Here is a 24,985-nt window from a genome sequence, read left to right as displayed (position 1 = left end):
AGGTCCGCAGGATCTGGAATCCTGAATTGGGACTCTACATGCTTGGAAATTATATTCCAAACTAGAAATAATGCCTGTTGCAGAAATAAATACAATGGGATCTAGAAAGAGGCTCTGGGAGAGTGCTGTGGCTTTGGGCAAACAGTGTCAGTCTGCTTTTAAAACATGAATCTGGGACCTGCACACCACCAGAATACAGCAGATTCCATATGCAACTGACATTCCAACTGCCTTGCGGAGGGGGGGGGGGGGTTTGAGGTGTGGAATGGAGTGAAGTCCAATCAGCTTCCATATGCAAAAGACCAGGTTGTCGCAGCAGTTGTGGTGTGGGCGGGACCCGGGCTTTGCCTTCTGATTGGTGGCGATATATGCTGAGGAGCAGTGCCATCAGCCATACACTAAGGGAGTGCATTTTAGAATTAGAACTTTGGCACCCACTATTCAATTATATATAAGGAGAGATAAGTAAGGTGACAATATACATCCTTGCCGTACTCCTTTTCCTATGCTAAACCAATCAGTTGTTCCATATCCAGTTCTAACTGTTGCTTCTTGACCCTTATACAGGTTTCTCAAGAGACATGTGAGGTGGTCTGGTACTCCCATCACTTTAAGGACCTGCCATAGTTTGTTGTGATCCACACAGTCAAAGGCTTTAGCATAGTCAATGAAGCAGAAGTAGATGTTTTTCTGGTACTCTCTTGCTTTCTCCATAATCCAGTGAATGTTGGCAATTTGATCTTTAGTTCCTCGACCTCTTCGAAACCCAGCTTGTACTTCTGGCAGTTCTCTATCCACGTACTGTTGAAGCCTAGCTTGTAGGATCTTGAGCATGACCTTGCTAGCATGTGATATGTGTGCAATTGTGCGATAGTTTGAACATTCCTTGGCATTGCCGTTCTTTGGGATTGGAATGTGTACTGACCTTTTCCAGTCCTGTGGCCACTGTTGCGTTTTCCAAATTTGCTGGTAAATTGAGTGCCAGCTGGATATTAGGGAAAAATAATGTACAGAAAGATTAGTTCCGTGGTGGCAACGGCTGCCTAGGGAGGTGGTGAGCTCCCCCTTACTGGCAGTCTTCAGACAGCAGGTGGACAGATATTTGTCAGGGATGCTTTAGGCTGAGCCCGTATTGAGCGGGGGTTGGACAAGAACGTCTGTATGGCTCCTTCCAGCTCTTATGATTCTGTGTCCCTGTCTCCCTCACATGTTATTTGTTTTTTAATTGTGAAAGAGAACTCGTCTATCCCTGTGAGCTGTATTGAACATTGTTTGGTCTAGCATCCCTACTGCTTTTAAGTGTCATAACAACATTATTCCAGAAGCTGTCTCAGTTCACAGTTCTTTTTAAGCCAGGTTTGGCTGGGAGGGCAGGATAGAAATTCGAGAAATAAATACATAAATAAATAAATATAAATTAAATGTGTCTTTCCTCCCATCCCTACCCTTCAGCTTTAAAAAAAACAAAAACCTTTTTGTTTGTTTTTGTGCTTCAAGTGACCTGTACATCAGTTCTGCCTTTTCTTTTGCAGTACCTGATATGTAAAAGGAAGCTAGAAAGTAAGAAGGAAGCATTGCTAATCCTTTCCAAGGAACTGGACACATGTCAACAGGAAAGAGACCAATACAAGCTGATGGCGAATCAACTCCGAGAGAAACACCAATCCCTGAAAAAGAAGTACCGGGAACTGATTGTATGTAGCCAAGTTGAAAATGCTTCATTAATATTTGCCAGCATAAAACCCAGGGAACACTGTGAAATGGTTCCTCATGGTTCTGGGCAATGTTCCCTCTAAGCTCCACAGTGTTGTGAGCAGAAATTCTACCTCGTGAGTGAAAAAAGCTAGTAGCATTAAAATTGTGAGTCTGCATTTGACTTTTGCATAAATTAGTTTTTTAGATTACTTCCATAACCTTGTAAAAAAACTCAGAATAGATTCTTTCAAATTATATTTAAAATTTGTTTTTAAGAATAATGTAAACATTATAAGAAAAAACAGAATCAAGTCAAATTTCACCCACCCCTTTCCACTATATTGATAGACCTGGTCTCTGGAGAACAGATCTACCCACCCCTTTCCACTATAATGGTAGACCTGGTCTCTGGAGAACAGGTCTACCCACCTCTTTCCACTATATTGGTAACCTGGTCTCTGGAGAACAGGTCTACCCAACCCTTTCCACTATATTGGTAGACCTGGTCCCTGGAGAACAGGTCTACCTGCTCCAGTCCACGATATTGGTAGACCTGGCCTTGGACCATTGCCTTATACTGAGCCTCAGAAAGCATAGTAGCACTTAGGGGAGAAAAAAAACTCTTTTTAAAGTGAAATATGACAACCAGCATTACAGGTCAAGTATAATAGAGGAGGAACAATCATTGTCAGAACCCTGCCTAACCTAACAAACAGGAAGTTGCTTAAGTGTTATCAACCTGCCCCAACTACTTATTTATTCAAATAGTTATATCCCACTTTTTCTCTGTGACTCAAGGCAGCTTACAAATAATAGTGAAAAGCATAATAGAGATGTGTAAAAAATTTTTTTTCCAGTTCCATTGTAGCCTATGGGGACCATTATAGACAATAGGCCCCATAGGCTATAATGGAGAATCAAGCTGGGTGTATCTGGGGCTCTGGAGGCCCTGTCTTTTGAGGTAGAGGTACCAGATTTTCAGCATAGCTGCTGGTGCCTCTCCTCAACCCTCCCCCCCTGCCAGTTTCAAAAAGATTGGACAATGGGGTCCAATTCTGTGGGCCCCAGACGGAGGTGCACCCATCCTCTGTTGTTTCCAATGGAAGGGAAAATGCCTTGTGGACAGAAGCAGTAATCCCTGTGCTGCCTGTTAAAATTTTGTGCGCCAGCACCCCCAGCGCAGTTTAGAGGGAACTATGGTTCTGTGTTCCTAATACTATTATTGTCCATTTCAATTAAGGATGACTAATCCAGCCTTAACAAGCTCAGTACCATGACTGCAATACTATATCGCTTGACTAAATGCAATTCTTAATGCAAGCAGGTTTGTTTATAAAGAAGGTTCCAGCCATAGCAATCTGTGCTAATAAGAACCCCCATATTAGATTACTGCAATGTTTTCTGTGGGGCAGTTTCTTTGAAATCATTTGGGACATTTCCACAACTTCAGAACATGGGCTGCCTCCGGATGGGATGTGGTCACGTACCACCAGTATATCACCCCAATTTCAAAAGATCATTATTGACTTGTGCCTGGAAACAGACTGGCCGCCAGAGTGCTGGTTTTGACCTAAGCGGCCTGATCTGGGGTGAGGGTACTTAAAGGAGCTCTTCACCCCCTGTATTATCCTGTCAGGACACTGAGACTGGCATAAAAGATTCTCCCTCGTTTCTCTCCTCTGAGAAAAATGGGAGGGTCCATGGCAAAAGAGCAGAAGACCCTTTGGTGTAGTGGTTAAGTGCGCTGACTCTAATCTGGGAGAACCAGGTTTGATTCCCCACGCCTCCACTTGCACCTGGCTGGATGACCTTGGGCAAGCCACAGTTCTCTCAGAGCTGTTCCTGAAAAAGAGCAGTTTCTGTCAAGAGCTCTCTCAGCCCCACCTACCCAGTGTTCCCTCTAAGCTGAGTTAGTGTGAGCTAGCTCACGGTTTTTTAGCCTCCAGCTCACACATTTTTGTCTTAGCTCAGGAAGAAGGACTCCAGAGCAAAGTACTTTATGCAGTAGCCGAATCGCTTGCTCACAACTTGAATGCCAGTAGCTCACAAAGTAGAATTTTTGCTCACAAGACTCCACAGCTTAGAGGGAGCATTGCTTGCAGGGTGCCTGTTGTGGGGAGGGGAAGGGAAAGGAGTTTGTAAGCTGCTCTGAGACTCCTTTGGGTAGTGAAGGGCGGGGTATAAATCCCGTCTCTTGTTCTTCTTCTCTTTTGCCCCCTGCCCCATCTCTGAAACACCCATTCATCTGGTCTGCATGTCCCTTTCCCTGGTCTAATCGTGTTGGATTATGATGGCAGGGAAGAACTGAAGTCAACATCCCTCTTTGTCATGACCCTGGCCAGATGACCTTGAGCCAGTCCCCCTCTCTCTCTGCCTAGCCTACATGATGTGAAGGAAAAACGGAGGGAGGAGGGGGCCGTGTCCTGTACTTTGAGCTCCTCGTGAGGAAGGGTGGGAAAACACGTGGCCGGTACATAGACAGCACTGAGTGTTCCCTCCCGTATCGTGATGGCCTCCTTCCCACACTCAGCTGAGTGCCTTGAGTTTCTCTTTGGATCCGCGTGCGCTGTGGTGAATGCGCGATGTGGGCTGAGATCTTTTGCTGACGACTGGTTTTGCCGATGGTGTTTTGCTGCTTAACTGGATTGTAAGCCTCATTGGGGAGAGGGTGAGATATCAAGATTTTAAATGAGCGACGACAGGAAATCCCATTATTTTTCCAATGACGTGTGAATTTATTCCTTCCTGCAGGATGGGGACCCATCTCTGCCTCCTGAAAAAAGGAAACAGGTAAGCTCCTCCCCCCTTTTTTCTGTTCACATGCCTATATGAAATACATATTTTGCATGTTTCCCACCTCTTCCCTCAGCAAAGTGTGATGTTTTCCTCTGCTCCGCTCTCTTCCTTGAAGGCTGCCTCTCGGCAAAGAGCCACATGGGTTGGGGGATGGGTCCTTCTGCCAGGGGAAGGGTTCAGACTTTGCTCAGCAAAATGGTGGGGTCTTCAGCTGTTTTGATCCTGCAGGCACCTTTGGAATTCTGACACGCTACCCGAAGGAGTCTCAGAGTGGCTTACGATCAGGGCCGGCTCACTCACTAGGCGAACTAAGCATTTGCCTAGAGCGTGCCAGCCCTTAGGGGCACCAAACTGCCCCCATCAAAAGCCCCCCCGCCATTGCATTTCCGCGGCTGGGTGATCCCCGCCACTGCTGCCCACTGCCTCTTTGGCCAGCTAACGTCTCCCTGCCTGCCCCCTCGGCTTCCCAGTGGAGTGCGAGCGCTTCTCCTCCTCCTCCTCCTCGCAGCCGGGGACTGGCAGCTGCAGCAGCAGCAGGGCCAGGGGAGCGACGGCTTGTGAGCGCCCGCCGGTCAGCCTCTTCTCTGGGCACCCTGACGAGGGGCAACAAACTGCACCCGCCCCCGCCAAAAAAGCCCCCCCTGGCTCTGACTGGGTGGCCGCCACCTCTTTGGCCAGCTAATCTGGAATCTTCCTGTTTGCTTCCTATCAGCTGTTTGTGGGTAAAGGTTTGGTGCAGTGGTTAGGAGCCGGTTCGGTGTAGTGGTCAGGAGTGCAGACGCTAATCTGGGAGAACAGGTTTGATTCCCCACTTCTCCACGTGCAGCTGCTGGTGTGACCTTGGGTCAGTCATAAGCAATGTTCCCTCTAAGCTGTAGAGTCCTATGAGCAAAAATTCTACTTTGTGAGCTACTGGCATTAAAGTTGTGAGCAGGTGATTTGGCTACTGCATAAATGAGTGTGTTCTGGAGCCATCCTTCCTGAGCTGTGACAAAAACGTGTGAGCCGGAGGCTAAAAAACTGTGAGCTAGCTCACACTAACTCAGCTTAGAGGGAACACTGGTCATAAGTTCTTTCGGAGCTGTCCTCTCACAAAGCGGTTCTTGATAGAGCTCTTTCAGCCCCACCTACAGTGGCTAAGAGAAGCACGGGTGTTTAGCAATCCTCCTGTTCCTCCAGTGGCTGAGGGTGCTATTTCCGTGGAACCCCCTTTCCTTCGAATGGGGGTGGCCGTGCAGTGGCCCTGCCCACTTTCTGAGAAGCTCAGCAAGTCCTGGTGGGTGCCATGAAGAGAGAAGAGGTGACTGGATTTCTACCCCACCCTTCACTATCCAAAGGAGTCTCAGAACGCCTTACAATCTCCTTCTCCTCCCCCTCCCCACAACAGACACCCTGTGAGGTAGGTGGGGCTGAGAGAGCTCTTCCGAGACCTGCCCTTGAGAGAACAGCTCTGAAAGAACTTGTGACTGACCTAAGGTCACACCAGCAGCTGCACGTGGAAGAGGAGTGGGGAAGCAAACCTGGTGCTCCCAGATTAGGGTCCACACTCCTAACCACTACACCACACTGGCTCTCATGGTGCCAACAGGTGCCGCGTTGGGGAATCCCGCCGTAATACTTTGTGTAATCTTCTTGCCTGTGCTCCATTTTGAGCTTGTAATCTTTAAAAGTCCTTGGAGGTGTTCAGAATGGCAAATTCGAACAGACCTTTAACTTGGCAAGCCCCGTATTTTTCTTGCTTCCAAGTATCACCCAACGGTTGTTAAGATTCTTTTGTTGGGGAACCTTGTCAAATGAGGGCTTAATACCTCTTTGGAAGCCGAGTTGTGTTTCATCTGGAATCTGACGATTTCCATGGAGCTTATTTTCGTCTGCAGCACGTATCGCTTTGATAATGAATTTTGTTGTGAATATCTTTCTGGCTGGAGCTTGAAGAAGCGCATTATTTGTGCGGCAAGACTGTGACAGGCAGCTTTCATCACTCGAAAATTAATGCATGGAAGTTTGTTTTGACAACAAAAATGTGGCGCTGGCGCAGAGATCATCAATTTTGGCGCTTGCCGTTGAGCTCGAGGGTCTCTTACTAAGCAAAGCTGGTTTTACTGTATTAAGTTGGGTGCCACAATCACACAAAACCATTGAAGTAGAAATTGCAATAAAATTGCCATCAATCACACTCCTCAAATATACTTGATGTTTCATCAGATTTTTCCACCTGTTCTCTTTTACTCCAGTTGTCTAAACTTGCGATCTGCCGGAAAATAATTTCAGCTTCCGTCAAACATAATTCAGATGCTTCTGTAGAAATATTTCCCACACTGTCGTCTTTCTCATTCCACCCACCGTTTTTGGCCCCCTTTCCCTCCACCTGAACCCACTTTACAGGATTCCGGTGGGGTAAGTTGTAGGATGATAACATCTTGTGAGTGCTAGCCGGGGACTGAAGGGAGCATTAAGCTCGGGTTACTATCCATCATGCTCACAGGAGTCTGAAGCGAAATAACTTTTGTGGCCTGAGTTCAGAAACTGTGTTAAAGGAATCGAATCTTCGGGTAGGGATGGTTTCGGGAAAATGTTACCAGGGATACCTGTCTCCTGTTCTCACTGGTTAAGATTCTACTTGGGTTGCTTGATGAGAAAATGAATCAAATTGTTGTGTGGCAGCTGTACTTTGGGTGTTAGACCCATTTCGCTTACACTCCCCCTCTCTCTTCCCCCTCCCTCAGTCACTTCCAACAATTGTCTTTCCTAAAAGACTCCAGGCTTGATGGAACTTGAGGGCCCCTCAGGGCGACCCACAAAATATTCCTCAGGCGAAGTCTGCCGCTGTTTAGTGCGTAGATGTTTTTAAGGAGCAGAAGCAAACTGCAGGCTTTGCCTGTGGCTTTGTAAATCCTTTTCCTGGTAGTTCCCCCCCCCCCCCCAGTGATGACCTTTTTGATCATGGTCAGGAAGGAACGTGGGATTTTGTGAGGACGACAAAGTGGATGGCTCTGCACTTTTTTAGATAGCGCCAAGAAAGATGCACATGCTAAGAGCATAGTCGAGCAATTAAACTTCCAATAGCCAAGATCCAAGGAAGTGCGCTTAAGGGAATTCTGCGTATCGTAGACCCCCCCATGTCCCATCAAGAAGTTATTCTTCTGAGCTCCAATAAAGGCTTGTTGAGCGGTGTTTAAAAACCTCAAGTTCAGAAGACTGTTTGGTGTGCATTTGCTTCTTGTTTCCGATGTACCGCAAGCTGTCTTGAATGACCATTGGGCAATTTAAAAAAAAAAAAGCAAAACAAGAAATAATCACCAGAGTCTTGGGAAAGTAGGATGTGTTTCAGCTGATGCTGTTTTGTCAATAATTGGTCAAGGTGGGTAGCCGTGTTGGTCTGAAGGAGTAGAACAAAGTCTGAGTCCAGTGGGGGCACCTTTAAGACCAACAAAGTTTTATTCAAGGTGTGGCTTTCGTGGGCACGCACACTTTGTTAGAGTCTGTTGGGTATTACAAGTTGAAAACACTCAGTCTATCTGGGGTTAAATGTTTGTTTAAGTTACTCACAGGAAGTCACATGTTTCTCATGTAACCAATGTTCTTTAGCTGTAGAATGCCTGGGAATTTTTTCCCTGATCTAGGAATTTGATTGGGACTTAAGTGTCAAGGTGTATTAGCATTTTATGGCTCTCTTCCCGTCTTTGTTTGGTGTTCTGAAGAACAAGAAGAATAGCCATGATCTCTCTCTTCTAGTTTGTCTTTGTAAAGATGTAGCCGATTATGCTCTGTTGTTATTTTCATCCCAGTTACCCTTCCCCATTCTAGAATTTAGTAAAAACTTTATATTTTAATCACACATGGACTCTCCGTCTGAATTATTTTACTCTGGCTCTGCTGGACCATTTTATCTCTGCTAAATACCAGTTTTTCAATATCTCACTATCACCCAGCGGAGTCCAGTGGCACCTTTAAGACCAACGAAGTTTTATTCAAGGTGTGAGCTTTTGTGTGCACGCACACTTCGTTAGAGGGCTCTTTTTGTAGCAGGTACTCCTTTGCATATTAAGCGACACACCTCTAATGTAGCCAATCCTCCAAGAGCTTACATTAGCTCCTGTAAGAAGAGCTCAGTAAGCTCTTGGAGGATTGGCTACATTAGGGGTGTGTGGCCTAATATGCAAAGGAGTTCCTGCTACAAAAAGAGAGTCCAGTGGCACCTTTAAAACCAACAAACTACTCATATATATACACATATATATACAACTGTGATATGTAATTCCATTTCATCGTCTGAAAAAGTGTGCGTGCACACGGAAGCTCACCCCTTGAATAAAACTTTGTTGGTTTTAAAGGTGCCCCCACTGGACTCAAACTTTGTCAATAATGTGAATGAGAGAATAGAGCTGTGAGGAACTTTTTTGCTGTGGCATAGAGCACTAGACCCCCAGCAACATAGGGCTGGATCCTTTGAGTTTTTCTAGGGGCAAAAGACAAAGGAGGCTCTCCTTTTGAAGACTAAAAAGGCTGTGCTGCGGGTCATGGAACCCGCGTGAGAAGAACTGCATGGAGACAGGGGTACTATGTGGAAGACAGGTGGGTGAGATTGAGTAGAAAACCTGTTTGGATCCAATTCATTAATCCTCCTGCACAGAGGACCATCTTCTGGGAGTGACCTGGCAGGTAGGAGCAGAAGCATGGCCGAGACTTAACCTCCATCGGCATTTGCAGTCCAGGAGGAGAGGGAGGCTGGGAGGAGGCTGACCTGGCCATGTTGTCCCCTCTGGCAGGGCGAGCTGGGGGCAGGCTGGCGCTCCGTGGCCCACCTCGCCATGCCATGATGCGGAGGCGGAGGGAGGCCGTGGGGGGCTATATAAGAACATAAGAGAACATAAGAGGAGCCAATGTTGGATCAGGCCAATGGCGCATCTAGTCCAACACTCTGTCACACAGTGGCCAAAAAATAATAGGTGCCATTAGGAGGTCCAGCAGTTGGGCCAGGACACTAGAAGCCCTCCCACTGTTCCCCCCCCCCCCAAGCACCAAGAATACAGAGCATCCCTTGCCGCAGACCGAGAGTTCCTATCTATACCTTGTGGCTAATAGCTACTGATGGATCTCTGCTCCATATGCTTATCTAATTCCCTCTTGAAGCCGTCCATGCTTGTAGCCGCTGCCACCTCCTGTGGCAGTGAATCCCATGTGTTAATCACTCTTTGGGTGAAGAAGTACCTCCTTTTATCTGTTCTAACCCGACTGCTCAGCAATTTCATATATAAGCATGCCCGTGCAGGCCCCCCCCCCCCTTAGCAAGATGAAAAACTCACAGTGCATTTCTTAGGTTCCATGTCTATATCTGCTACTGTATAAATCATGGAAGTGTATTATCAGTTGCTTCTCTGTAGGGGAACATGAAGCTTGGGGAGTTCTTGCCCTCCTTTGTCAGCTCTGATGTTGGTCCCTCTCTTTCTTCTTTCTTCACGCAATTTCTTATCGCTCCTAAAGAGTTTGTGAGAACTTGTCAAATGCGTTTTCGTCTTGTAGGCTCGTATTTGCTAGAAGGTCCAATTTTTAAAAAACTGTCTATATTATTTATTGAGTTTTTTATATACTATTTTTTCTCTCCTCAGTGTGGAGCCCCAGTGGCTCACAGTATTCTCCCCTCCTCCGTTCTATGCTCACAACAACCCTGTGAGGTATTACCGGTCAGGCTGGGAGAGAGTCACTGGCCCAAGCCCGCTCCCGTGGCCAAGGCAGGATGAGGAGTCCCCCAGATCCAGCGCTTTTCCACATGCACCACTTGCTCCTGGTTTTCTTAGGAGTCGATCCACAAATCCTGGGTTTGGTTTGGGCAGAGTTCTTCCACACAGCTGCTGTCTCTCCACATCTTCGCCGTCGTGGAGTCTGTTTATTTCCTTCCTCATGTGCCTGAAATAATGAGGATTTTCAAGGGAGGGTTCTGTGATCATTGGTGGCCTCATCAGCAGCGTGACATATCCCCCTCTTTATTTCCCCCTATGTATTAAAAAATGTTTTATATCGTTTTATTCTGTTTTATGCTGTTTTTATCTGTTTTAACTTTGGCACTCGCGCCTCGCTGTTAGCCGCCCTGAGCCTTCGGGGAGGGCGGGATAGAAACACAAAAATAAATAAATAAATAAATAAAATATCGATGTGCTGACATGCTGCTCTAGTGATAGGGCAAGCAGGTCCTCTGATTTCCCAAGCTTTCATTTCTTAAAAAAGAAAGTCTCCATTCCCTTCCCTTGCGAAGGTATGCCTTTTTGCTTATACTTCCATGAGGGAAGGCAATAGAGGCTTGTTGTTGTTGTTGTTGTTGTCGTTCAGTCGCATAGTTGAGTCCAACGCTTCGCGACCCCATGGACCACATCACGCCCGGCCTTTCTGTCTTCCGCTATCCTCCAGAGTTTGCTTAATTTCATGTTTGTTGCATTAATAACACTGTCAATAGAGACTTTTGTGAAAGCTGGAAATTGAGTGAACTTGCTTGACCTGGCATTTACAGCAGTTTGGTGTAGTGGTTAAGTGTGCGGACTCTAATCTGGGAGAACCAGGTTTGATTCCCCAGTCCTCCGCTCGCAGCTGCTGGATGACCTTGGGCAAGCCATAGTTCTGTCAGAGTTGTTCTCTCAAGGACAGTTCTCTCAGCTCTCTCGGCCCCACCTACCTCATCATCATCATCATTGTATTAATATTTTAGTGCTTTAAAAGATAATAAAAATGAAACTATTTGTCTTCCGCCTGGAGGGAGGAGAGAGAATAGTTTGATAATGACAACAGTCCAGTCATTAAAAAGTGGGCCAGAGGTGCATGGGAGTGGGCAAGGCAAAGAAAACCAACAGAAACATTATGCGTGAGGGAAAAGGCGACTCAAAATCAGCTATAAGGAAAAGATCAGGGTAAAAATGGTCTCAGAAGAAACCGAAAAAACCTGCAGGTGGGGGGAGCAAAATGAAATCTAAGGCACAAAAATGTGTCCAGAAATCAGAGGATAATTTGAAGCCGTATGGGGCCAGAACAAACAAAACAACAAAAAAACAAAAAAACAACCATGTGGAAAAGCCCTTAGTCTCACACTAGAACCACTACACCACGTCACTCAGCTTATATTTTTTTTACAGATTCATTGGGGCAGCTGGTAACTCTTGAAGATCATGGAGTTAGTTTCAAAGCATTTCTAGTAGTTCTCAGCACATTTAACTTTGGCTACCAATAATACCTACATCATTTCAAGACAAACTTGCAGAATATTTTCTACAACAATAGACCCCCCCCCAAATATCCCACGTATGTTGTGTTAATGTAATAAAATCTATTGCGAAAGACTTCTACCAAGAAGTAAGAGTAACAGTTCCTCACATAACTGCTACCAAAACCTAGTAGTTCCTATTTCAGGGATGTGCATTTGGCATTTCTGAGCTGAATTAATACCCGACTCATGCATTTTCAGCATGATTTGGGCATTAGTTAAGCCAAATCAGATTCTCTGGTCTGATTCGGTTTACCGATAAGAGAATCCCGAATTAATTCGGGAATCTCAAATTTTTCGGCTCCATTATACCCTATAGGGCCATTATAGTCAATGGCAAATCTCGGGTATATTCAGCAAGCTGGGGTGGTGGTGGAGGGAGTTTGAGGTAGAGACACCAAATTTGCAGTGTAGCTGCTGCAGCCTCTCATCAAAAGAACCACCAAGTTTCAAAAGGATTGGACCAGGGGGTCCAATTCTGTGGGCACCCAAAGAGGTAGGCATACAACAAGCCCAGCAGATTCTTCCAGAGAGTCTCTGCAGTAGAAAGTGAGGTGTGGGGAGGAGGCATGTTTGCAAGGCCAGCAACAGAACCAGAGCTGTGTGCCCAGCAGAACCAGTGCGACTCTGGCAGTGCCAAAACCCAACAAGAATTCGGGTTTTCAAGGCAATACCGAATTTTTAAGGGCCCAAAAACCCCACATCCAAAAAATACCATTTTTTCCCCTTGCACATCCCTAGTTCCTATATCAAGGCAGTTCAGGAATTCACGGCTTGCTGTAAGGAAAAGCAACAGCCAACAGTGATGGTAATCGGCTATTGTTTATACAGAACTGTCAATAATGTGAAGGAGAAGTCTAAATATCCGAGTATGCTTAGAAAACTAAAAAGCATGGTCCACCAGACGTTCTTTATGAATAAAGATAGATGGCTCCCAGGAGCTATGAGAATGAGAAAATGGCTGCTAGCCGTGTGGTCTTGTGTGGGACGGTATGCACGTGGTACGTACATGAAGCTGCTTTATCCTGAATCAGCCTATCTGTCTGTCAAGGTCAGTATTGTCTTCTCCGAGTGGTAGCAGCTCTCCAGGGTCTCAGACTGAGGTCTTTCACCTCACTCTATTCCAGTTAAATGGACCAGGCAGATGCTGGGGATTGAACCTGGGACCTTCTGTATGTAAAGCAGAGGCTCTTCCATGGAGCCACAGCCCTGCCCTTTCTGTGACAGCTCTGTAAAGGCATAGTTCCAGATTTCTTGTGTAGCAATTGAGTGTGAGGTTTAAAATAGACCCAGTGTAAGTGCAGGATGCTTTCCATATATGAAAAGGTATCTTTGGGTTCAGCTCTGAATGGGGAATGTGCAAGAACACCTTTCAGTGTCGCTCTGCTCCCATGTACTTTAGAGAACTTTGAATGGGACAATTTCACAGTGGATTGTGTCTACTTATGAGGCATGCTTTACACATTAAAGTTAAAGTCCACTTGAGTGATGAAGTCCACATCAGTGTTCATTTTCATCAACTTTCCAGCTTAGTGAGGGCCTTAACGGGGTGCCCCTAATACTGGCACCGGCTGTCAGGAGCCTGGGTGTGGTTTTGGATGCCTCCCTATTGATGGAGGCCCAGATCACAAATGTTGCCAGAGAGGCTTTTTCCAGCTATACCGTGGCTGCGGTCACATGGAGCATTAGCCACGCTACAGAGACGGAAGATAGGCGGAATTTCCGGGCGCGATCACAGCACCACATCTGGGAAGCGTAGAGCTCCCGTGGCGAATCCGAGGCTTCCCGCTGAATATGCGGGGTAAAAAACTAGTACCTCCGAGGTACTAGTTTCCGGAAACCCCGGGGCAAGGGCGGGCGCCTGATCGCGTTTCCGGTGGTAGGTCGTGGCATCTGGCGCCCGCCCATGTCCTGTCGCTAAAAGGGTTTTCCCCCCCCAAGTCTCCACGGGATGTGCACAAGCACCCAATGGTGTATGCGCACACTTCGTTTAAAAACAAACAACACCGCCCCCTCATCTTTTCCGTACCCCCCCCCCACACTCCTGCCTCGGCCTGCTCGAGAGGAACTCTCTGCACCGGGCGGCAGAGGGGGAGGTGCAGAGGGACGTGGCGGGAGGGCGGCCTGGCTGAAGCTTCTGGAGGGGACCGGACGGAGGACACAGTTTGCATTCCTCTGCAGCCCTGGAAGGGGTTAAACCTGCGGAGCCTTTTGCTAGAGAGGCCGCTTCTTTGCCGCGCCGCAGGATTGTCCTGTGATCGGCACCTCCCCCCTAACCACCCTAACCACGGGACCTCTACGGGACGTCTGATCGTGCAACCGCGCGTTATTTTGCTCTGGGGCAAACAGCCATGCTCCCCCCCCCGCATTTTCCTGCCTGTGTGACCGGGGCCCAAGTTAGGCAACTGGCCCCCTTCCTGTCTCACCCTGACCTAGGCACCGTAATCCATGCAACGGTCACCTCCAGATGAAGCTACTGTAACTCACTCTACACAGGGCCAGTGTTCCCTCTAAGCTGAGTTAGTGTGAGCTAGCTCGCAGTTTTTTAGCCTCTGGCTCACACATTTTTGTCTTAACTCAGGAAGGAGGGCTGTAGAGCAAGCTAACTTACACGACAGCCAAATCGCTCGCTCACAACTTTAATGCCGGGAGCTCACAAAGTAGGATTTTTGCTCACGAGATTCCACAAGCTTGGGGGGAGCATTGCACAGACAGACTCGGAAATGCCAACTGATCCAGAACGTGGCAGCGCGGGTCCTTACTAGAACCCTGCTAATGGCACATATTCAGCCAGTGCTATGTCAGCTGCACTGGCTCCAGATGGAGTACCGGATCAGTACTTATTTATACTTATTTTATTTATATATACTTTCCATTTGTACCCCGCTCACCCCCGAAGGGCTCTGAGCGGCTTACACGGTGCATGGTGCAGAGACCTATGCAGAAACCCTAACTATGGCCACAGTACGTCTGGGGTGGGGGAAGCCCTACCAGGTACCCTCCCGGCTCCGATCGTTCGTTTATCTGGTGAGTGGCCAACTCCTTCCAGTTTTTCTCCGGTGCATCTTCCGCGGCCTCCGCTGTTCTTTTCGGCTCTCTGGTGACTCCTTTCGGGGGCTGTTGGTTATGGGCCCTAAACAGTTTGGGACCCACGCATCTTTGGGACCGCCTCTCCTGAAGAGCACCGCACTCTGCAGAGAAGAACTTGCTGGGGATCCCCAGACCGAAAGATATCCGGCCGTCCTTGACCAGAGCCATGGCCTTTTTGGCCCTGACTCCAACCTGGTGGAACTCTCTGCCGAATAACATCCATGCCCTGCAGGACTTAATGCCGTTCCATGGGGCCTATAAAGCAGAGATGTTCAGTCAGGCTTTTGGTGGAGGATGGCAACGGTGTCCACCTTGCATGGCACCCTGTTGCTGGTTTCCTGTCCCGCCCCCTGTCAGCTTCGTCAGGAACTCTCAGATGCAATAATTCCTTTAACAGGCTTTATTGAGAAATCAGGAAAGTAGCTGTAAAGTCAGACTCTTTGGCAGAACTGAGTAATATTACAAAGTTGGGAATTACAAGACCTTCGGTCCAGCCCTCATTCATACGTCATGATTGCAGGGTGCAAAGACAGGTTAATACAGTACAACTAGGAGGGTGTGAATGTTCTCACTTCATGTCTTCCCCCCAAGGCCATGAGAATTAGAAATGGTGAAGTTCTCCCTGGCCTCTGTGGAGGAGGCTTCCCTTTCATAGCGGCCCCAGCGCAGCTAATCTGCAGTTCACACAGACATGTCTTGATCCCCCCCCCTTCAGGAATGTCAGGGGAGGACCACGTAGACAGCATCTGCAGGTGCGGAGATGAAGCTTGGGAATCAGAAGCATAAAGAGAGCTCAAGCGGAGTAAACAATAACAGTGCGAAGCTATGTACATCAGGGAACCACAGTTACAAATACACGATCAATAGTCAGGCTAAGGTCCGGTCCTGACACACACACACCCATGGGACAGTGGTGCAATTTGGAGTTTTAGTGCCATCTAGTACATGTTAATTGCTGTATTTTAGTTTAATTTTTTAATTGTCGATTAATTTATTAATGTGCTTTTATTATTGCACACTGCCCCAAGCCCTGTTTTGCAGGGGAGGGCAGTCTAGAAGCCTAATTTCTAAAAAAAAATAAAGATTTAACCATTGGTGTCACTTCTTTATAGTAATTGAAGTGTGGCAAGAGTCCCCCTCCACACACACACACACACACACACACACACACACACACCATGGCCCCACACAATATTTGTGTTGCCATCTGTCTTTGTTTATGTGCAGCCTTCAAGGTTTATATCACACATGGTTGATTTGTTTTTATTTTTGTAGCTATTTAGTTGTAGGAATGATGCTTTTTTGGCCTCATGAAGCATGCGGAATCCTGTCACCGCCAGTCGAACGCAATGCAAATGCAGTACTGAATTAAGCTCAATGATGTTTCACAGATAACATCTCCTAATCCACTTTGAGAGTCACCCTTTGATGGAACTTTGCCTTCCTCCCCTAGGCCAATCTTGCCCAGCTTCTGAGTGATTCTCGGGATCGAAATAAGCGTCTGGGAGAAGAAATCAAAGAACTTCAGCAGAGGCTGGGAGAAGTACAAGGAGACAATAAGGTATTGTACTAGTTATCTCCAAGAGAAGCCCAGTCATATCTTTTGAATAGACTAGTCTTCTGTTCAGTTTGCCAAATTGTAACAAAGGAAAGATTTGCCCTCAGTTTTCTAGATTACCTCCTTTATTTAGACTAGATATAGATGAAGAGAACTAATAATACGAATTTCGTCTACGCTTTTCTTGTTCCTTACATTTGAATGTTGTTATGGATGTCTTTATTCTAGGATTTGATTTATGAGGTTTGAAAATGCTGCAATAGAGATAGCGCTGCCTGTACAGTCATAATAATAATTTTGCATTCATATTCTTGGGTTTTGAACTTTTAAGGTAGACTGTGCTCCTGTTGAGGGGGGGGGGGTGTTTACTGAAAGGAAGGCTGACCACTTCTAGAAAAGTGATTAACTTTCTAGAGGTTTATTAGTGACCTCATTAAGAACCAATTTTCATTGATGCAGTTTGTAATAAGACAGTTTGGGGCAGATTGGACTGTCTAATACTGGGTAAAATTCTCACCTCAGATTTCAGATATTACCTGTTGTGGACTGCAGTTTTGTAGCTGGAGAACTGAGACATCATACCTTTCTTTTAAACATTTTTTGATGTGGTTTAAACGGTTAAAGAGGAAAAACAGATTAAAATAAATTTACTTCCAGTGGAGTGCCACAGAAATTTCTGGTGGATTTAATTTCATTTATTTACCACAAACAAGCAATATGAAGTCTTGCTTTAATGTAATTTCGAAATAATTCTGAGGTGGGAGATGGTCAGGAAAGCTGAATGTGGTCTGTCTGTTGTGATGTTTGTGAGAAGAATTGGAGACGGGGAGGAACTCTCTCCTTGGTTCAGGAACTGGAGGGGCTGAGGACTGGTTTCTGCAAGGCAACTGGTTTTATTAATATCCTTTTTCATTGTCAATTGTCTCCTTGGTTTTTGTAATCTACCATGATGACCATTATCATTGTAGAATGTATTTCAGTTATAGACTTCCATGTGTAAGTGAGCTGTCATCACTGGTAGAACATTTGGCCTCACACTATCACATTAGGGAGCTGGTATAACATAGCAGCTAAGAACCCTCAGTGGTCTGGAACCATCATACCAACCGGGATTACCTCTCCCGTTACGGCCCCCCATGTTCCCTTCAGTCATCCTCTAGGGGCCTCTTGCAGGTGCCTGGTCCCAGGATGGCTCAGTTAGATGTCACCAGGGGAAGGGCCTTCTCCGTTGTGGCCCCTGCCCTGTGGAATGCACTCTTGGATGACACCCGTGCCCTGCCAGACTTGTTTAGTTTCCGCAGGACATGCAAAGCTAAATTATTTAGGTTGGCCTCTGGAGTAAACATTTGTTTGGGCTGTTTTAACAGTGGTGTGATGATAAGCCATGTATTTTAATAGTTTAATGTTTTGATGTTAATATTTTATATCTGTTATTTGGTTGTTTGTTTTTATGTTGTTTTTACCTAACTGGTTTTAATGTTGTAACCCCTTTGAGTGAGTGGTGACTAAAAAATAATAATCAGATAAATGAATAAAAGTGTGAGATGTGAATTCGGGAACTCCCAGCTCAGTTTTTCCATTGACAGCTTATTCACTATTTAAGTCATTGTGCTCTGTGATTTCCTGCTTTGCTGAACTGTTATAAGGAATACTGGCCTGGTGTGTCTGAGGCACTCTGAACTCTATCCATGCTCCAGTGGCAGTCCTAAACTGAGTTACACTCTTTTAAAGACTATTGACTTCCATGGGCTTCAAAGGGTATAGTTCTGTTTAGGATTGCACTGTTGATCTTCTGGGGATTTTGCAAGTGTCACTCCTTCAGTCATGAAAGAGTTAAGCCGTTGTTTGTGTATGCTAATGTTAGCTAGTGAGCTTAGAACCTATTCGTTGCCGGGTAGAATGTTCCCGCCAGTAAGGGGGAGGTATTATTCTTAATGAGGCTACCTTGGGATTGACTATAGGCTGATCAATATATTGGAAGATGGTACATGCAGTTTGGCACGTACACCGGGGGTGAAGCTTTTGGGGGGAAACTTCCTTTCCTTTGTTCCCACACACAGATGGGAAAGAGAGTTGAAGAAGAAAAGATGAAGTTAGTTCTAGAAAAACGAGTTAGTCTGTTGTTGTTTTATCTCTTCCATGTAACCCTTTTCTAATTTTCTTTTTAGGAAACTTTTCATTAGATGCTAAACACACACGTGTCTAAGGCTTCTTTAGTGAGAGCCAGTTTGGTGTAGTGGTTAAGAGCGCGGACTCTAATCTGGGAGAACCAGGTTTGATTCCCCACTCCTCCACTTGCACCTGCTGGATGACCTTGGGCAAGCCATAGCTCTGGCACAGCTGTCCTTGAAAAAGAGCAGTTTCTGTCAGCCCCACCTACCTTGCAGGGTGTCCATTGTGGGGACATAAATCCAATCTCCTCTTCTTCTTCTTAGTGGTTAAGTGCACGGACTCTAATCTGGGAGAACCGGGTTTGATTCCCCACTCCTCCACTTGCACCTGCTGGATGACCTTGGGCAAGCCATAGTTCTGTCAGAGCTGTCCTTGGAAAAGAGCAGTTTCTGTCAGAGCTCTCTCAGCCCCACCCGCCTCACAGGGTGTCTGTTGTGGGGAGGGGAAGGGAAAGGAGTTTGTAAGCCGCTCTGAGACACCTCTGGGTAGTGAAGGGCGGGGTATAAATCCTATCTTTTCTTCTTCTTCTCTATTTCTGCTGTGCTCTTTGCACTCTGCTAAAGTATATCCAACATCTGTACACCAGAATGTTCTGATCTTACAAAATCTCATGGCATTTGACAATCGCTGTCTTATATTTTGAGTCTGTTGCCATTGCCTTTCGTTGTTGTCACTGGAGTTTCATAATTAATCCATCTGGAAGAGATGCAGATAGTCTTATATTGTGATTTAATATTTTTTTAAGTAAATCAGTATTTTCAGTAAGTGTTAACATCAGTGTAAAAGATCCATTGTGTTACTGTCCCATTTTGTTACTTTTAAGAATGGCAGACTTGAAGTTTAAACCGTTACCGCCTAATTGCCGCTTTACAAATGTATTCCTAACTTTAGTATTCTATATGGGACATTAATGCATGTCTAGTGCACAATATTAAACACATTTACAAGTATCTGTTAGCTGACATATTTAGTTATTGTAGCCGAAGTTTTGTAGACATGAATCAAAGTGTTGAAAGCTAGGATTCAGGGAGTGCCATTCCTCAAATACTGGGCTGAATGACGCAGCAGGATTTTGAAACTTAGCTGCAGCCTTCTTCCTGCAGTGAAGAATCCCACTGCAGCAGGAAGGACCAGTGAAGTTTTAACAATTTACAGAGGAAAAGGTAAGTTGGACCATGAGCCCAGTCTGGCCACCAGAGACTGTCTGTCTGGCTTATTACCAAGGCCTCCTCTCTCCTCCGCATGCAGCTGCTGGTGTGACCTTGGGTCAGTCATAAGTTCTCTCAGAGCTGTTCTCTCAAGGGCAGTCCTCGAAAGAGCTCTCTCAGTCCCACCTACCTCACAGGGTGTCTGTTGTTTGGTGTAGTGGTTAAGTGCACAGACTCTTATCTGAGAGAACCGGGTTTGATCCCCCACTTCTCCACATGTACCTGCTGGATGACCTTGGGCAAACCACAGTTCTGTCAGAGCTGTTCTTGGAAAAGAGCAGTTTCTGTCAGAGCTCTCTCTGCCCCGCCTCCCTCACAGGGTGTCTGTTGTGGGGAGGGGAAGGGAAAGGAGTTTGTAAGCCGCTCTGAGACTCTTTTGGGTAATGAAGGGTGGGATAGAAATCCAATCTCTTCTTCTTCTTCCTCCTCCTCCTCACAGCAAAGAGCTTTTTTAGCCCTCTCCACTTCAGTGTGAACAGAAGCAAAGTCTTGAACAGGGTTTGTGCCCATTCAGATTGAATGAAAGACAGCCACTGATGCACTTCTACTAACAAACATAAACTTTGGGTGTTTTCAGTACGGAGGGGAGTCCTTTACACAGAAGACGGTTAGCATTGCTGGCCTTTCACCCTGCCTGGCGGGGAAAGGAACAGGATAAAAATCAAATAAATAAATAAATTAGAATATGGGTTGAGTCCCTTTTGACCACATAAAAAGACTGTGAAAAGGACCATGGGAACGACATCAACATCAGTGTTGTGGGATGGGGATTGTGTTAAATAGACTGTGGTAAATAGAGAGCCAGTGTTATGTAGTGGTTAAGAGTGGTGGACTGGTATCTAGGAAACCTGGGTTCGAATCCCTAGTCATGCTTTGGAAACTTGCTGGGTGACTCTGGGCCAGTTACACTTTGTCAGCCTAACCTACCTCACAGGATTGTTGTGAGTAGAAAATGGAGGCGAGGAGAGCAATGTAAGCCCCTTTGGGTCCCCGTTGAGGATAAAGGTGGAGTACAATAATCATTATAGTATGGGCGTTCTGTGTGGCTTAGCCAGGAGATCTTAAGATTGTCTGGCTGCCTGAAGTACTAGCTCTTTTTAGCATTATGCACACTAGGTGGCGAGGTAGACTTATGGGGGGCTGAGAGAGCTGTGACTGATCCGAGGTCCCCTAGCTGGCTTCATTTGGAGGAGTGCGGAATCAAACCCGGTTCTCCAGGTTAGAGTCCACCGCTCTTAACCACTACACCACGCTGCCTCTCTAGGTGGGGTACAAATGAATTGAATAAAATAAATAAACAGGAGAATTGGGCAACACTGAGTAGGGAAAAAACAGGCTGGAGCAAATCCTGTGTTTCCTGTTTTAAATTAAGGTTTTAAAGGCAAAGGTTTCCCTTGCTCAAAAGCCAGTCAAGTCCGACTCTAGGGGGCGATGCTCATCTCTGTTTCCAAGCCGAAGAGCCAGCGCTGTCCGAAGATGTCTCCGTGGTCATGTGGCCGGCATGACTAAACGCTGAGGTGTGCACGGAAAGCTTTTGCCTTCCCACTCTATTTATCTACTTGCAATTTCTTGCTTTTGAACTGCTAGATTGGCAGGAGCTGGGACCAGAGATGGCACATGGCCCTCGGGTCTCGAACTGCCGAACGATAGACCTTCTGGTCTGCTGCTCAGCGTTTTACCCTCTGAGCCACTTGCGGCCCCTTCCTGTTAAATTGGTTACCGATAAATGGTTACAAATACATAGAAAAGTATCTGGGAGGCCTGGAACCAGTGGTTTGGGGTTTAAATCTTTGGAATTGATTACAAACCTGTTAGGCAGCACTTCTGTAACACAAAAATAAATGTGTGATCTTCAGCAATAAGTTTCGATTAATGAGAGAAGAAGAATATATCTGTGAGATAAGCAAGATCTGTGTGGATTTGTAGCTTTATTTAAAATTGCTTTCGAAAGCAGCTCCGGGCATGAGCTAAAACCTGGTTCGAGTTTGTATGCTAGATTTAATCCTCAAGCTGAAACACGGTGGAACCCCTGTGAGCACTCACAGACCCAGTCCTTGGAATGGTAGCATGTCCCTTGCTCTCCTTCTGTGAGACCCTCCAGGCCCCTGTGTTTCAGAGCAGAATCTGTGAAGAAGAGGAGGAGGAGATTGGATTTATACCCTGCCCTTCAGTTGAAGTCTCAGAGTGGCTGACAATCTCCTTTCCCTTACCCTCCCCACAAGAAGAAGAAGACGAGATTGGATTTATACCCCGCCCTTCACTACCCAAAGGAGTCTCAGAGCGGTTTACGAACTCCTTCCCCTTCCCCTCCCCACAACAGACACCCTGTGAGGTAGGTGGGGCTGAGAGAGCTCTGACAGAAACTGCTCTTTTCCAAGAACAGCTCTGACAGAACTGTGGCTTGCCCAAGGTCATCCAGCAGGTGCATGTGGAGGAGTGGGGGATCAAACCCGGTTCTCCCAGAAGAGTCTGCGCACTTAACCACTATACCAAACAACAGACACCCTGTGAGGTAGGTGGGGCTGAGAGAGCTCTTTCGAGGACTGCCCTTGAGAGAACTTGTAGCTGACCCAAGGTCACACCAGCAGCTCCATGTGGAGGACTGGGGAATCAAACCCGGTTCTGCCAGACTAGAGTCTACACTCCTAACCACTGCACCAAACTCTGGCAAGTGCTAGCCCAAGGGCAAATCCCTGATTCCCTTAAAATCCGGCAGCCTCTGAACCCGGCCTGCATTCAACTTTGTGCTTTGATTGATTGGCTTCTGTTTTCTCTTCTGCTTTCATTCATTGATTTGCAGCCTTTGCAGAATACCTCTTATTCTTAGTGCTCAGATCCGGTATCGGTGAAGAGAAATCCTAGCAGGAGGCCGATTCAGATGCTACGGTGGCCCCGGAAGAAGCACAGCCAGGCGGCCTCGGTGCTGCTGGCAGCCTCCCAGGACCCCAAGGAATCTGCCAATAAGTTAAAGGGCTGCCCTGCCACTTGATTCGAGGAAGGAATAGGGTTGCCAACCTCCAGGTGGGGAGCTGGAGCTCTCCCAGTATTACAACTGGTCTCTAGACAACACAGATCGGGTTCTCCTGGAGGAAATGGCTGTTTGGAGGGTGGACTCTATGGCATTAGACCCTGCTGATAGGGTTGCCAGCCTCCAGGTGGGGCCTGGGGATCTCCCGCTTTTACAATTGATCTCCAGCTGGCAGAGAACAGGTCCCCTGGAGAAAATGGCTGCTTTGAAGGGTGGACTCCACGGCACTGTGCCATGCTGTGGTCTCACCCCACCCTCTCCTGAATCCACCCCCAAAGTCTCCAGGTATTTTCCAGCCCAGACCTGGCAACCCTACCCACTGAGGCCCCTCCCCTCCCCAAACCCCACCCTCCCCAGGCTCCACCCCCAAAATCACAGGCATCCCTCTCAGGGAGGATAGTCAGGCCAGGACCTAGGAAACCATCAAGCTATCCAGTTCCCTCAGTTGCCAGCCTTTAATCCGCCAGAAAAGGGGGAGAACCCATTAAATAGGAACAAGCACGAGAAAAGGTACAGCAGGCTCTTTGGCATTGTTTCAAGCTCTCGCTCCCCCCACCCCCCGAGCTGATTTTGCCCGCTGTTTCGTGCTAAAAGTTCGCGAAAGCTTTCCACGAAGCTTCACAGAGCAACATGCTAGGACGTGCTAGGACTCCGTTCATCAATAATTTCAGCAGACAAGATTTTCATCTTCAGACAGGGATGGTGTAGCCTCCCAAAACTCTACAGGCTGTGTTTTCAGAAATGCCGAGCAAGGCTGACACGTTTGATGGAAACTTTTAAGGGCTCGAAAACTAAAGTGGTCAGGGCATCATGGATGTTCTAAGTACCCATAGGTACAATTTTATTATTTTTCATATTATACACATACAAGTGGTTAAGACGCTGAACTGCAGGCTGTGGAAGGTCAGTAGTTCAGCAGTTCGAGACCCAAGTGTGTGCCACATGACAGAGTGAGCTCCTGTCTCTAGTTCCAGCTCCTGCCAACCTAGCAGTTCGAAAGCAAGAAATTGCAAGTAGATAAATAGGTACCACTTTGGTGGGAAGGTAACAGCGTTCCGTGCGCCTTGGTGTTTAGTCATGCCGGCCACATGACCACGGAAACGTCTTCGGCTTTGAAACGGAGATGAGCACCGCAACCCTAGAGTCGGACTTGACTGGCTTTCGAGCAAGGGAAACCTTTACCTTTTTACATACATACAACATATAAACAAACAATCACATACATAAGACATACAAAGAGATCAGTATATTTTCTTATTACTCTATTACCATGTTTAAATTTTTTTCTTAAATCGCTTTCTATAGGTTTGCTTAAGTTTCTGTATACTCTTATTTATTTATTTATTTTTAAAATTTATATCCCGCCCTCCCCGAAGGCTCAGGGCAGCTCACAAGGGGCATAAATGCCGAAGTTAAAACAATAAAAGAATACAAAACAGTATAAAATACAGTAAATACAATTCACTAAAATTCCTTCCACAGTGCTCCAAGGATATTTTATAGATTCAAGATGGGGTTCCAAGATAACTTATGCTAAGCAACAACAGTAATGATAATAATATACAGTAACAACAATATACGTCCCTACACTTTCTATTTAACTCCAAGTTAGCTCCAAAATAGTTTCTATTTAACTCCAAGAGATTAATAATACCAACAATTTCATTACTTTAAACTATGCATTATTATACCAGTCATACAGTTTTTTCCACGTCTTTTGAAATGTTGGGACTGTTGTCCCTCTCATTAACGATGACAGTTTGTCATTTTCAGCCGTCTCCAATAGTTTATTCACATATTCTTGCTTCTTTGGTGCTTCCATTTGTTTCCAATATTTTGCATATAATATTCTTGCTGCCGTAGATAAATGTACTATCAAATATCTATCATCTTTATCAAAATCCTTTGGAAATATATTTAGTAGTAATATTTCTGGCAAAAATGGTATTTTAGATCTCAATATCTCTTGCATTATCTCGTGGATCCATCTCCAGTATCTCTTCGTTACATCACAAAGCCACCACATATGATAAAATGTACCTATCTTATTTTTACATTTCCAACATTTATCTGAACAAATTTCATTCTGCTTAGCAAGTTTATCTGGTGTAATATACCATCTATAAAACATCTTATACATATTTTCTTTATATGATACTGCCTTAGTCATTTTAATATTTTTAGACCAT

At 46.0% G+C, this 24,985-nt stretch overlaps 1 protein-coding gene across 3 annotated transcripts in view; it reads left to right on the top strand.

Moving 5' to 3' along the window:
* The window catches only part of CCDC149 (coiled-coil domain containing 149), a 109,911-nt gene that overhangs the window by 25,553 nt on the left and 59,373 nt on the right, over window positions 1-24,985 (top strand). For all 3 annotated transcript variants that reach the window (XM_015416751.1, XM_015416752.1, XM_015416750.1), the window contains exons 2-4: window positions 1,533-1,694; window positions 4,447-4,485; window positions 16,284-16,391. In XM_015416751.1, the coding sequence (XP_015272237.1) occupies window positions 1,533-1,694; window positions 4,447-4,485; window positions 16,284-16,391 (309 nt within the window). The remainder of the gene's footprint in view (window positions 1-1,532; window positions 1,695-4,446; window positions 4,486-16,283; window positions 16,392-24,985) is intronic.

This window comes from Gekko japonicus, unplaced genomic scaffold, assembly GCF_001447785.1.
Source record: "Gekko japonicus isolate JY-2015 unplaced genomic scaffold, Gekko_japonicus_V1.1 scaffold56, whole genome shotgun sequence".
Taxonomy (NCBI): Eukaryota; Metazoa; Chordata; class Lepidosauria; order Squamata; family Gekkonidae; genus Gekko; species Gekko japonicus.
This window is presented reverse-complemented; position numbering and strand designations above follow the sequence as displayed.